The 13,441-nt window shown below is 44.7% G+C and overlaps 1 protein-coding gene across 1 annotated transcript in view; it reads right to left on the minus strand.

Annotated features, from left to right (window-relative positions):
• The window catches only part of Dnah9 (dynein axonemal heavy chain 9), a 328,265-nt gene that overhangs the window by 116,107 nt on the left and 198,717 nt on the right, over positions 1 to 13,441 (minus strand). The window contains 3 exon segments of the mRNA XM_051167603.1: positions 3,473 to 3,706; positions 3,860 to 4,021; positions 4,373 to 4,515. Coding sequence (XP_051023560.1) covers positions 3,473 to 3,706; positions 3,860 to 4,021; positions 4,373 to 4,515 — 539 coding nt within the window.

Genomic DNA, 13,441 nt, shown 5'->3' on the forward strand with positions numbered 1-13,441 from the left:
TACTGAACCTGGGGCTGAGACTCCCCGCCACGAGTGCAGAGAGAGCTAGAGTCACCTAATGGGACAACCTGACCTTTGCTTGTTAAATAGAAGCCACCTCCACTTTCAACATGGAGTGTTCCGCATGCCTTCTTCGTTGTCTACTCAAAGACCCAGCATCTGAACATTGAGGTCAGGGCACCTTTCACATCCCTCTCTCCCTGGCTATCATTCTCTGACACAAATAAATCATCAGTTGCTGAGAAGAGGGGAGGAGGAGGTGGCACAAATTCTGGGGTGGGGAGGTAGCACAAATTCTGGGTGGGGGGCGTGTGGAGAATCTTCCAAGGGCCTTGAGGTGATAAGGGGAGAAAGAAAGAGGGAAGAAGTGGGAAACATCACCAAAATCTGGTACCATACTGGGGTTTATGCTCTGGTTTTTTCTATACATTCAGAGATTGAAAGAAACAGAAGGGAAACGATTTAAAAAAAAAAAAAAAAAAAAAGACACCTTCCCACAGCACAGAGGCACACGAGGTAAAGGGTTAGCACATGACCTGGGATCTGTGTCCTTCAGTTTTCCATCATCTGGAGTGCCGAGACAGGCTGTTGTTGGTCATCACACAGTTTGATGACAAACACTGAACTGATCCCAATTTGCCTAAAGGTAAATGAAGAAAGAGAAAGAAACCCAACCTGTACAACATACAAAGAAGTGGTCACGTCTAGAAGATGAAGAACAGGGCCATCATCAGAGTAGAGAAAACACGGCAGAGGCTGCTGGATTCACGGGTACAAAGAACTGCACAAACCCATTTGCAGAAAACCAGACAAAGTAGTAGAAAGCAATTGAGTGTGCTGAGAAGGAGCCGGTGAGGAAGGGCATCAAGGCAGTAAAGGGTGATGGCATAATTAAGATTCATATTGCAAGCATATGAAGTAGCAGCAATATTACATACTATAAAACTAATATTATTGAGCTTAACTTGAAAACCTCTCCTATAATACGGAGGAAATGGCCAGGAGGATGAAAGACACGGTGAGAACATGATAGATTCAGGCCCAGGAGCGGGTGTAGTTAGCCATTCATTGCCCCTAGAGGCCAGGCCAGGTGAACAGAAGCACAGCGAAGAATTTTCCTTTCAGATTGCAAGGGCTCACTTCATTTCCTGAGTGACCTTAAGCCCTTGAGATACATTGTATTTTGAAGCAAGAAACCAAAATTGAGAGAAGAGAGAGAAGTTCAGAGAGAAAAGTTGAAAAGCATAACTCCAAAGACAAAATCTTTAGACAAGAAAAGGCCCATGTATGTACAGGAACACGTCATGTTCATCAAGAGGCCCTGCATGTACAGGAACACGTCATGTTCATCAAGAGGCCCATGCATGTACAGGAACATGTCATGTTCATCAAGAGGCCCATGCATGTACAGGAACACGTCATGTTCATCAAGAGGCCCATGCATGTACAGGAACACGTCATGTTCATCAAGAGGCCCATGCATGTACAGGAACATGTCATGTTCATCAAGAGGCCCATGCATGTACAGGAACACATCATGTTCATCAAGAGGCCCATGCATGTACAGGAACATGTCATGTTCATCAAGAGGCCCTGCATGTACAGGAACATGTCATGTTCATCAAGAGGCCCTGCATGTACAGGAACATGTCATGTTCATCAAGAGGCCCATGCATGTACAGGAACATGCCATGTTCATCAAGAGGCCCATGCATGTACAGGAACACATCATGTTCATCAAGAGGCCCATGCATGTACAGGAACATGTCATGTTCATCAAGAGGCCCATGCATGTACAGGAACATGTCATGTTCATCAAGAGGCCCATGCATGTACAGGAACATGCCATGTTCATCAAGAGGCCCTGCATGTACAGGAACATGTCATGTTCATCAAGAGGCCCATGCATGTACAGGAACATGTCATGTTCATCAAGAGGCCCTGCATGTACAGGAACATGCCATTTTCATCAAGAGGCCCTGCATGTACAGGAACATGCCATGTTCATCAAGAGGCCCATGTATGTACAGGAACATGCCATGTTCATCAAGAGGCCCATGTATGTACAGGAACATGTCATGTTCATCAAGAGGCCCTGCATGTACAGGAACACGCCATGTTCATCAAGAGGCCCTGCATGTACAGGAACATGCCATGTTCATCAAGAGGCCCTGCATGTACAGGAACATGCCATGTTCATCAAGAGGCCCTGCATGTACAGGAACATGTCATGTTCATCAAGAGGCCCTGCATGTACAGGAACATGTCATGTTCATCAAGAGGCCCTGCATGTACAGGAACATGTCATGTTCATCAAGAGGCCCTGCATGTACAGGAACACGTCATGTTCATCAAGAGGCCAGCCATCTACAGGAATGTGTGAATGCTGGCGTGAGTACAATGGTACCTCAATTGTGCAAACTGAGGAAATGTCACCACCCCAGTTTGCAGCTAGCTCTGTCACTGATAAATAGAGGATAGAAATGTGTCCTAAAGGGGCAGGTGGTGTCTGACAAGCCAGGGCAGAGGCAAATTAGGTGCTGAAGTTCTTCCAGTGCTTAAAGGCAAAACAGAAGGTTGGAAGGAATAAGCCAGTTCCGTTTGAAAGAGCAAATAGAAAAATACAGAAAGGACAGGATGAAGATGGCCTTCTTATAATGACCAGCTACTTATAAATTATATAAGAGATAAGACTATATTCATTTAAATATGAGGTTCTAAAGGCTCTTTGGCAAGTGATAGAGTACAAGCTCTCCACCACCACCACACACACTCAAGAAAGTTGTTGTAACCCTGAACCATTTCTCCTCATTATTCCTTTAATTTGGTTTTAAGTACGGAAGATGTGTGGTTTGGGTGTGGTGTGTTCCCCTAATGTTCATGTGCTGGAAGTGTGGTTCTCAGTATGGGCAATGGAGGTCATAAGATCCTTACAAATGGATTAATGCTGGTCTTGTCTCACGAGATAGGATCATTTTACAATGGGTTGTTAAAGAAGTCAATCCTGGAATCTCCCAGTTCCTTCTTCTGTGTGTATGATCTTACCACCACCAAATGGCCTTCATTAGAGCTTATCATGTTTTGGTGCCACGCTTTTGTACTCCAGAATGGTGAATTAAAAGAAGAAGCTTTCTGTTCTTTATAAAATATTCCACCACAAGTATTTTGTTATAGCCACCCAAAGCAGACTATAACAGGAGGGCAGTGAGTGAAGAGGAAAGGGGAGTGGAAGAGAAAGAGAAGACAGCAGTGAGGAAGAGGAGGAAGTCCCTCAGAGGATTCTAACTTCAGTAAGTGTGAGCAGATGAGACCAAAGCTGAAGCTATGTGCTTGGGAACTTTCTCTTGGCTTTTGATCTTCTTTTGGTTGCTATGGCGGCTGTAGAGAACCACAGGAGGTTTTCAGACCTTGACTTTCACTGTGATGATTTGGGGCTGATTTTCACTCAGCAGAAGAAAGAGACGTTGCTCACCTGGGCTGAGGTGCTGTGTAGCTTTAACAGCCCATTTTCCAGCCTCGCCACCTTGGACTGGAGCTCTCTTCCATTTTTTTCCAGCAAGCTCTGGTACAGTCTGATGAACTCCAGAAAGGACTTGGGCGTCGTGTAGTTGTAACGCTGCTCATTGGTCAGGTACGACTGGGATGTCTGGTTGACGCTTGTGTGGACAAAGGCCATGAACTTGCTAATCGACTGCTTCACTGCAGGCTAAAATCAGAAGTAACGAAATTGAAGATGATTATTCAACCCTTCACCACACAGAAAGTTACACTCAATAGCTCTATGCAACCTCCAACTTTAGCCTTGACCTCTGGATGCCTGAGATGAAGTGAACACTAAGGAGAGCCCTTTCCAGCTTACCTCAATGTCCTTTGTATTCTGCAAGAAGCGGAGGCTCACAGACTCCAGGGCCTGCTGAGGCCACTCGTGGAACCAGTTGATAGCAGTACAATTCACAATGGCTGGGAACTTCCTGCTTCGGATCCTTAGTTTGTTCCCCACAGGGGAGAAACAGAGAGTCACCTGAGACAGAAGCAGGGCAGGGAGAACCAAGAATGTATCAGAGAAACCCACAGAGAAACAGACACAGGTTCCGGCCGTTAATCTCATAGAACATTGAAAAGCATGCTGAACAGGGAAAAATCTTCCCATTTGAGCCCATCCTTCTAGCTAGGAGATCAATAATGCCAGGGCTGGATTGTGCCGACGAGGGCAACGCAGAGGAAAATGCCATCCTGGCAGCGCTGCTCAGCCAAAAGTGTATTGCGTCCTCACCACCTCCTCCTGACCCAGTCCAGAGGGCCAGTGCCCAATATATCATATCCTGTAGCCACCTCTAGCTGTGCCCATGCCCAGCAGTCAATTTTTTGGTACCTTAAGTTGTCGCCGGACTCTGTCTATGAAGAACTTCCAACAGCTCTCTCTGCTGTCAATGAGTCCTTGGCTTTTGACCTCATTCCTCACATTGCTGATGATGTTCTCCATCTCATCATCAGAGTAGAGATCTGGGATCTCACCTGGGGATAAACAGGGCACGGATGTGTGGCTCTGACGTCTTGATAAGCGGCATAGTTAGACAAAGAGAGTTATTTGGCGTTAAAATATAGGTCTCTGGGGTTTTCATCATGTTTAACCTCAGGTACTACTGAAACTGGACAGGTACCATATCATACCAAGACAGGGAGCAAGTGCATTAGTGAGAGGGAGGGGTGCACAGTGTCTTTTTGTTAGTTTATGTTAACACTCAACTGGTCATGTCTTCTTTTGTTCAAGGTATTTATTTACCAACTACTCTATTAGTGATATTAATGACCTTCATGGAAACTATACCCTCAAGGAGTTTACTATTTAGAAGGAAACATAAAACATAGTTATCAATAAGATTTACGGTAAAAGGGGCCAACAGCAACACACAGCTATGTGCATATAGCTAAGGAGACTGAGGAGCAGTCATTTTCTACAGGACACTTGAAGCCAGGATGGGTTCCTGGAAGTTAATGTGAAAATACAAAGCCTTAAGTCAGGGGAAGGGGCGGGGGCGGGTGAGCTACCTAAGAATTCAGCGGACCTGTACTTGCAGAATTAAGACTCACAAAACCAGGATTAGCCTCTCATCTTAATTTGTACCCCGGGTGAATTTTAAATGGATCAATTGTTTAACTATTAAAAACTAAAAAAAAAATTTCAGAAAGGAGGGTGAGGAAAAATTCTTAAGAGGTTTGAGAGACAATATTCTGAATAAAACTCGTCTTTTAAAAATTACTTGGATGCTCCCATATGGAGACCTTTGACAACTTAAAAAAAATGTCACGACACTAGCATGACCCAGGAACTGCAGAGGGTAACCACTAGCTCAGATTATTCACTTATTATATAAAGACATTCTTCACAGATAAAAGATTAATAATCAATAGAAAGATGAGTGAAGGGTAGGAAAGAGGTTTCCACAATAAAGGAGATAAAAATGTCTTTGAGACACATGGATAGGTGCTAGCCCCATTGTAATAACAAAAATGTTGCTCAAAACTGTTCACATTTTTTAGTGCCGTGCGGTGGCACATGGCTTTAGTCCCAGTAATCTGGAGGCAGAGGCAGGCAGATCACTGTGACTATGAGTTCAAGGACAGCCTGGCCTATAAAGTGAGTCCAGGACAGCCAAGGTTACACAGGGAAACCCCTTCTCAAAACAAACAAACAAACAAAGAAACAAACAAAACTGCTCAGATTTTTGGTTTATATACATCAGCTTTGCAAATACGGAAAGGCTCTACACTCATTTGTAGTAACAGGGATGCATACTGAAAGTCTGGCGAGTTGTTCGCTTTTAACTACATGGGCAAGACTTTAAAATAAGATTAAACATTGTACTGTGGCAGTACATGAGAATAAAACTGTGTGCTCAATGCCAGAAATGAATAGAATTTAAAAAGCTAACAAATATATCAACTTAGTATGTGTAACTAGGGTTTTTCCTGGAAATGTCAAGATACTTGTATGTTAGAAAATGTGATGAAATGGTTTGCTACCATAAAAGATTTCAGAAGCAGAAGAGGGGCTGGTGAGATGGCTCAGCAGGTAAAGGCGCGTGCTGCCAAACCTGATGCTCAAAGTCTGACCCCTGGAACTCAATGGTCTTAAAAGGAGAGAGTTCATTACTTCAAGTTACCCTGTGACCTCTACGGGCACTGTAGTATATCTAGACCTCATTGCTAGTGTACAGGCGATTCAGCTGGCCTGACTTCAGGGTCCTAGCAATTACTTATGTCATCACCTGCTGCAGCCCTGCAGCCACCAGGCGAGCCAGGTGTGTACAGGATATAAGGACCCCCACCATGCCAACCCTCTTTCTCTCGGTCCCCCCTCTCTGTTCTTGCTGTTTCTCTCTCTCAACCCTCGTGGCTCACTCACTATCCCTAACTCTTTCACAGGCTCTCTTCCCTTACCTCAGTACACCTCCTTTATACCAGATCTGTTGCATGACATAATTCCGCAAGGGGGTACACCTTGGCATGGGCCCATCAGGGTGCCACACCACACCACTGCATCTTCTTTATAGATCGTAACACTTATGTCTCACAGTAAATAAATGTAATAAATTTTTTTTAAAAATAAATTATTTTATTTTAAAAATAAATTATTTTAAAATTTAAAATAAATTATTTTTTAAAATAAATTATTTTTAAAATATAATTATTTTAAAAACCACTAAAAAAGGGTCAGCATTTCTAAAGCATTGTTAGAAAACAGGAATAAGTAAGATTTCTCTTAGTCCAGTGATAGATATTCAACCCAAACATTATTAACAATAGAACACTGAATGTTTGCTTTTAAATAAAGATCAAGACCTGCACAGTTTCTGTCATGTTTTCTATTCATTATGACACATGTCATTTCAGACTGTGCCTAAAATAAGAAAAAAGCAGATACATATATAAAGATAAGCAAAGCAATATAACTATTATCCTTTGATATCCAGTTTTATACAGAGAAAATCAAAGAAAATGTCCACACTAATAATCAGAACTCACAAGAGTGTTTAAGACCAGCCTTACTGGATTCAAAAGCAATATAGTAAAAAGAAATTGCATTTTTAAAAACCCAGAAACAGAAAAGAGTTAATTTAAAAGTAATCATTTGAAATAGTCACAAAACTACAGGCAGCTAAATAATGAATACATAAAGCATTCAGGTCTTAATTCTGATACAGAGTGTTATTGAAGAAAAGAAATGCACTTCTAGTAGGAAAAGGGAGACATGTACACATGGGGTGTAATGTGGTGAGTACTGCACCTGTCACAGATCCTACAAATCTATCTCAAGAAATCTCGGAAGGGGAGAGGAGCCTGGGAAGGAGATGCTCACCCTGTCAGAAACCAAGTCTCCCTGTAAAGCTGAGGCTGTGGAAGGGTGTGCAATTGCTCCTGGGGTAAATTAACATAAGAAAAGTGAGATATTTGTGAGCCAACTCAGATAAAAAAAAAATAGTGACAACAAACTCTAATATTGAAGATTGACACACAATGGGAGAGATTAATAAGTAAAGATGCGAGGACACATCAATATCGACACAACAAAACAGTTAGGTTACAACGCAAAAATAAATTCCAGGTAGATTAAAAACATAAACACAAAAGCAAAGCAAGACAAGAGGAATTTAAATATTCAAATATAGGCATTGGGGTAGGACAGGATTTCTGAAACAGAGAATGAAAAGCCTAAGGCATTAAAAACACAGTTTACTTTTGTGACATTGCAACTAAATTACAGCAACGTCAGGTAAAGATGAAAGTCAAGTAAAGACTTTAAAAAGGCATCTACCACCCACACAAGAGGAAAGGGCAGTATCCAAAATATAGAGAGAACATCTATAAACCCACAAGCAACATCAGTCCAAGGGCCAACGGGTAAAGGATGAAAGTAACACAGACTGCATGAATGGAGCTGTCCAATAACGGCGGGGCAGGTGGTGGTCAGAGCCTAACAAGGAAAGCAATGGACTCAATCCGTCTGCTGTGTGGGTTCCAAGGATCAGACTTAGTTCATTAGGTTTGGCAGGAAGTGCCTTTCCCCTCTTAGTTAATCTTTTAAGTAAGTGCTTGGAGCTGTGTATAGTTCAAAGTCACTTGCAAAGGGGAAAAGGAAAATAATGAGATTCCATTCGTTCATTGACAACTTAGTGTCAGATAAATGGAGTGTCGGTAAAGATGGGAGGAAAAAATTTAGGGGAACAACACAGAGTCCCCAAGGCCAGGCCCTAAATTAGAATCACTACTCTTATTTGGTGAAATTGAGATGCATAGAATCGGACAACCAAGTCATCCAGCACCTGTGGAACACCTACTTAAAAAATAAACAAAGAAGCCGGGCGGTGGTGGCTCACGCCTTTAATCCCAGCACTCCGGAGGCAGAGGCAGGCGGATCTTTGTGAGTTCGAGGCCAGCCTGGTCTACAAAGTGAGCCCAGGACAGCCAAGGCTACACAGAGAAACCCTGTCTCGAAAAACAAAACAAAACAAACAAAAAAACAAACAACCCCCCAAAAACCAAAAACAAAAAGCCCAAAAAACCAACCCCCCCAAAAACCAAAGCAACAATAACAACAAAACAAAACAAAACAAAGCAAAACAGAAAACCCAATCAAACTTCTCTTTTAATCATCCAACACCATTTCAAATTCCAAGGGTGTTTGTTTTGCCACTTTTTGAATGTTCAAAATATTCTATAAAGAAAACAATCAGAGTGGGAGTGATAATATAAACATCGTGGGTTTTATTCTTCAGATAATTTAGTCTGGGAGAAGGATCTAAGATTTTCATTTGGATTTTACATCAGAATATACATATATAAAATTAGAAGGGATGGGTTTAGACATGTGTGAAAGCCAGGAAGCAAGACAGGGAAAAATCTGACTCTGGCTGGATCCTGGTCCAGCGAAAGGGGCTGATCCTGGAGATGTAGGGTAGAAATGACGGGGGAAGGGGACACCACGGAGAAACCCAGATACTGTGAGGCCCGACGGCGACGTGGGGCTCTTGCTCAATCGAACAGATCAATCTCAGGAAACTGAGTTTGAGAGATGAAAGAAAGAGTTAAGGAAGCAGCGGACTGGCTAAAGACTTAAAAGCACGGTCATGGTGTGATGACAGACACAAGAAGACCTACGCTCAGCCCTGGAACAAGCCATCAGGTCAGCGTGGTGTTATATGGACCCAGAAGCATCCACAAGATCCCATTACTCCATTAACTCTTATGACCTTTTGTTTCAAACCAACAGGGCGATGCTGCAGAAATGCTGGAGATGGGAGAAGTCTTGGGGTCACCCTGCCCGTTCTCCTTTCATGAGGACTTGATGTCGAAAGTGGGTAATTTAGCCAATGCTCCCCAATACCAGTGTACCTGGAGCCGTGATATTGTCACTCACCTGAACCAGTGCACATCCTTGAACTACTACCACACCTGGAGGAAGCTTAGCTAATGGTTCTAACTCAGGGATGAGCTTTACGCCTGAGAGACTAAATTATTAAAAAGATAAAAACAGAGCTGGAGAGATGGATCATCAGCTAAAAGCGTTGGGTACTCTTCCAGGGAGGTTCTGAGTTTGATCCTAACCACCTAACTCCAGTTTCAAGGCATCAGGCAATGTCTTCTGGTCTCCTTGGGTAACAGGCACATAGGCAGTGCATAGTAATACATGCAGGCAAAAGGCCATTTAAAAATAAATGAAAAAAAAATCTAAAAATGTAGTATGCCTATAAAATACCCCGTGCTACCATTTGTCAAAATTAAGGACTTCCAAATGGAGTAACTCATCTCAGCCTCTTTTGATAAAAAGAAGGATCAAAGAAAACTACTAAGAGCTCAAGGAGACCATGAAGGCTGTGGATCTGCACCCAGGGGGACCTGCACAAACTGATGCACTGACCAAGGACAATGCAAGCAGAGAACCTAGACCCCTGTTCATATGTAGTCAATGGACAGCTCATTCTCCACATGGAGAAGCTGGGGATGGGGGAGCTGGGGACTGCCTCCGACATGAACTCTGGTGCCCATGTGTGATCACTACCCCTTGGTGGAGAGGCCCTGTTGGCACACAGAGGAAGGGGACTCAGGCTACCCAGATGAGACCTGACAGGCTGTGGTCAGATGGTGGGGAGGAGGTCCCCACCTATCAGAGGCTTAGGGGAATAGGGCAGAAAAGAGAGGCTGGGGGGGGGAGGGGACAGGAAGATAAGAGTGAAGGGATTGTAATCTGGATGAGATGTGAATAAATTATAATAAAAATTAAAAAAATAAAACTACTAGGACCATCAAGTGGTATTTAGTGTTCTGGGGGTGTTGGGGTTCAGGGCAGGCCTTGTGTTGCTGTTAGAAATACTCAGATGGAGCAGGCTTGCACCACACTCATGGTTTCTGCAGTGGGCTGGGTCTCCAGCTCTAAGGCCTCTGTGCTCTGCTGTACTTTCTTGTGCCTCCAGGTGTGGCATGGATTCCCCTTGATCTTAGACATTTGCAATTGATTGGCTCATATCCTTTTCACCTTTTCTTCATTTGAAAGACACAGAGTTGATTATTCTCAAAAAATGTGCTGCATATTGAGAATAAGAACTATGGCCTGCAGGGCAGATTTTATTCCCTGCCTCTTTTTGGTATGTCCTATGAGCTAAGGATTGGATATTTTAGACAATCTTTAATGCTTGAAATAAAATAATACTTACAAGTACACAAGAATTATGTGAAGTTCAAATTTTACTGTCCATGAATCATTTTATTGGGTACAGCCATGCTCTTACATTTATGCATCATTTGTATTTATTTTTATATTATAGTGACAGGCTTGAGCCATTAGGACAGAGGCCAGGTGATCTGCAAAGCCTGGAGTGTTTACTTTCTGACCCTGGAGAGAATTTTTCCCCCTTCTTTTTTGTCTTTTCGAGACAGGGTTTCTCTGTGTAGCCTTGGCTGTCCTAGACTCGCTTTGTAGACCAGGCTGGCCTCAAACTCACAGCAATCCACTTGCCTCTGCCTCCTAAGTGCTGGGATTAAAGGTGTGCACCACCACACCCAGCCTGGAGAGAATGTTTGCTGCTCTGAGATTATGGAGCATCCTTAGTGGCAAGATGCTTAGAGCTCCGAGGGCATTTAGAAACTCACCCAGGCTCATCAGCTGGCCATGGTTTTCTGAAGACCCCAAGAGCCTATATGATCCCTCAGTGTGATATGGACTGTACACAAAGCTCCCATCTGCCTATGTGCCCCTCTATCTCTGCTGTCACCATTCCCATCATTGAGTCTGGGACACATTCATTCTATGCTTTGATGAAAGCTGTCAGAGGGAATTCTGCGATGTATGTGAAAGCAGGGGCTCTTCAAACACCTCAAAACTTTCCCTGTAGGGTCTAAAGTCAGGCATCCCAATTTTTACCTGCAGGTGTTTACAGGCTAAATGCTGTGGTACCTTGCAGAACAGAGTGGCATTCATGCAATTAGTGCGCATTGGTGGAAGGGACCATGATACCTTGGTATGGCTCAGTTAGGCAGAGCTTTGGATGAAACAACAATGCTGTATTCAGTCTTACACTTGCCTGTCAGCTTTGACTCCACCCAGATTCTATGGTTAAAAGAAAAAAAAATGCCTCCTTTGTTGCCAGAAGAAAAAAAATCAGGGGGTTGCGATGGCTATTTCCCATGTTCCTCTCCATGGCTTGAAGAGTTACTAAAACATGCTGTCCTATGGCAGTACCCAATATGCAACATGACACACGTTCTCATGGTACTAGCCACACTGCCTCATGCCCTTCAGTTTAAAAGACAACTCCCAGAACGTTCCAAGAGACATTACGTGCGACGAAGAAAATAAAAACAAAATTCCGCAAATGGCTATAGTTTTGTTAGCTTTCCTTCCTAAAGTGGATAGTAGGTATTTAATCATTATGTTTTCATGCCTCTGTATCATTTGACATTGTAAAATTAGCAAACAACTGATAGTTTAGTCTTAGTGTCCTTAAAGATACTGTCTTGTTTGAATACGGTGGGAATGTGTGTAGCCACTGATGTTTCAACTGGACAAGACATTCCTAGTCTTGACTGTGGAGCAGGGAAGGAGCTTGAGCTGGGTCTTTGGATAATAAGGGTGAAGAGGACAAGGTTCAAAAGGAACATCGGATCCAAGATGGCGGCGAGCAGCGTGGACCGTGTTTGGAGGCTCCAGTGAACAATTCAGGGAATTGAACAGATTTCTGAGCCAGGAACACCAAGGTCCCCACACCATGGCAGCGGGAGTGCTCCACGGTTCGGAGGGACCAGGGTGCGGAGGACCTGCGTGCCCCTGCACCCGGGAGGAGCGCGGATTATCTCGGATCGGAGCAGCAGTGGCAGAGGCAGCAGCAACAGCGGTGGCACCAGTGTCAGCAGTGGCAGTGGCTGAGGTTTGCAGCTCTGAGCCTTCCAGTGGAGGCGATTAGTGTGGTAGCCGATGGGAGTTGCTGCGGGAGAGGGGACTCTGGACGGGATTCGAGTCGCGTGGTGCCTTGTGACCCAAACTGGACTCGGCGGACAGTTCAGCCCCAGAGTCCCAGGTTCAGCTCAGTGCGTAGTGCCATGGAGACGCTGTCTCAGCGCAGCAAGCAATTCTGCCCTAGGCACCAGCTCAGCACAGCCGCAGTTCTCCTGCTATGACACAGGCTGGGCGGAGCGCTCAATTCCACCCTAGGCACCAGCTCAGCACAGCCGCAGTTCTCCAGCTGTGACGCAGGCTAGGCGGAGCACTCAGCTCCACCAGAGGCACTAGCTCACATCAATGAGCAGTTCTGCCCAAGACACTAGCTCAGCGGGCAGTTCTGGGGCGCTAACACAGGCTGAGGTCAGCACACAGATTCAGCCCAGAGGCCCTAGCTGGACTTGCCAGGCAGATTGGGCCCAGAGACTCTAGTAAGGCTGTGTGCACAGGCTTGGCGGCTCCAAGACTCTGGCTGGACTATCCACGCAGTATAGGCCCGGAGTCCCGGGCTGAATTCAGCGTGCAGTGTGAGTCCAGAGTCCCTGGCTGAGCTCAGTGCACAATTCCTCCCCGGAGACTCAGGTGGAGCTCGGCGTGCAGTTTGGGGCCTGAGTCCCTAACTGTGCTTGGTAGACAGATTGGGCCCAGAGACTCTAGCGGAGCTTTTGGCACAGTCCCTGCTCTAAGACTCTGGTTGGACACAGTGTGCAGTTTGAATCCAGAATTCCTGGCTGAGCTTGGCGACAGTTCAGGCCCTGAGTCAATAACTGACCACAGTACACACTTTTGGACCAAAGCCCCTCGCTGAGCTTGGTATGCAGTCCCAGCCCCCAAAATTCTGGCTGGACCCTGTGTGCATTTTGTGCCCAGAATCCCTAGCTGAGCCTCAGGCAGACAGTTCAGGCCCTGAGAATCTAGCTGAGCTCGGCACTGTGGTTCGGGCCCAGT

The sequence above is a fragment of the Acomys russatus genome, chromosome 25 (genome assembly GCF_903995435.1).
Source record: "Acomys russatus chromosome 25, mAcoRus1.1, whole genome shotgun sequence".
Classification (NCBI taxonomy): Eukaryota; Metazoa; Chordata; class Mammalia; order Rodentia; family Muridae; genus Acomys; species Acomys russatus.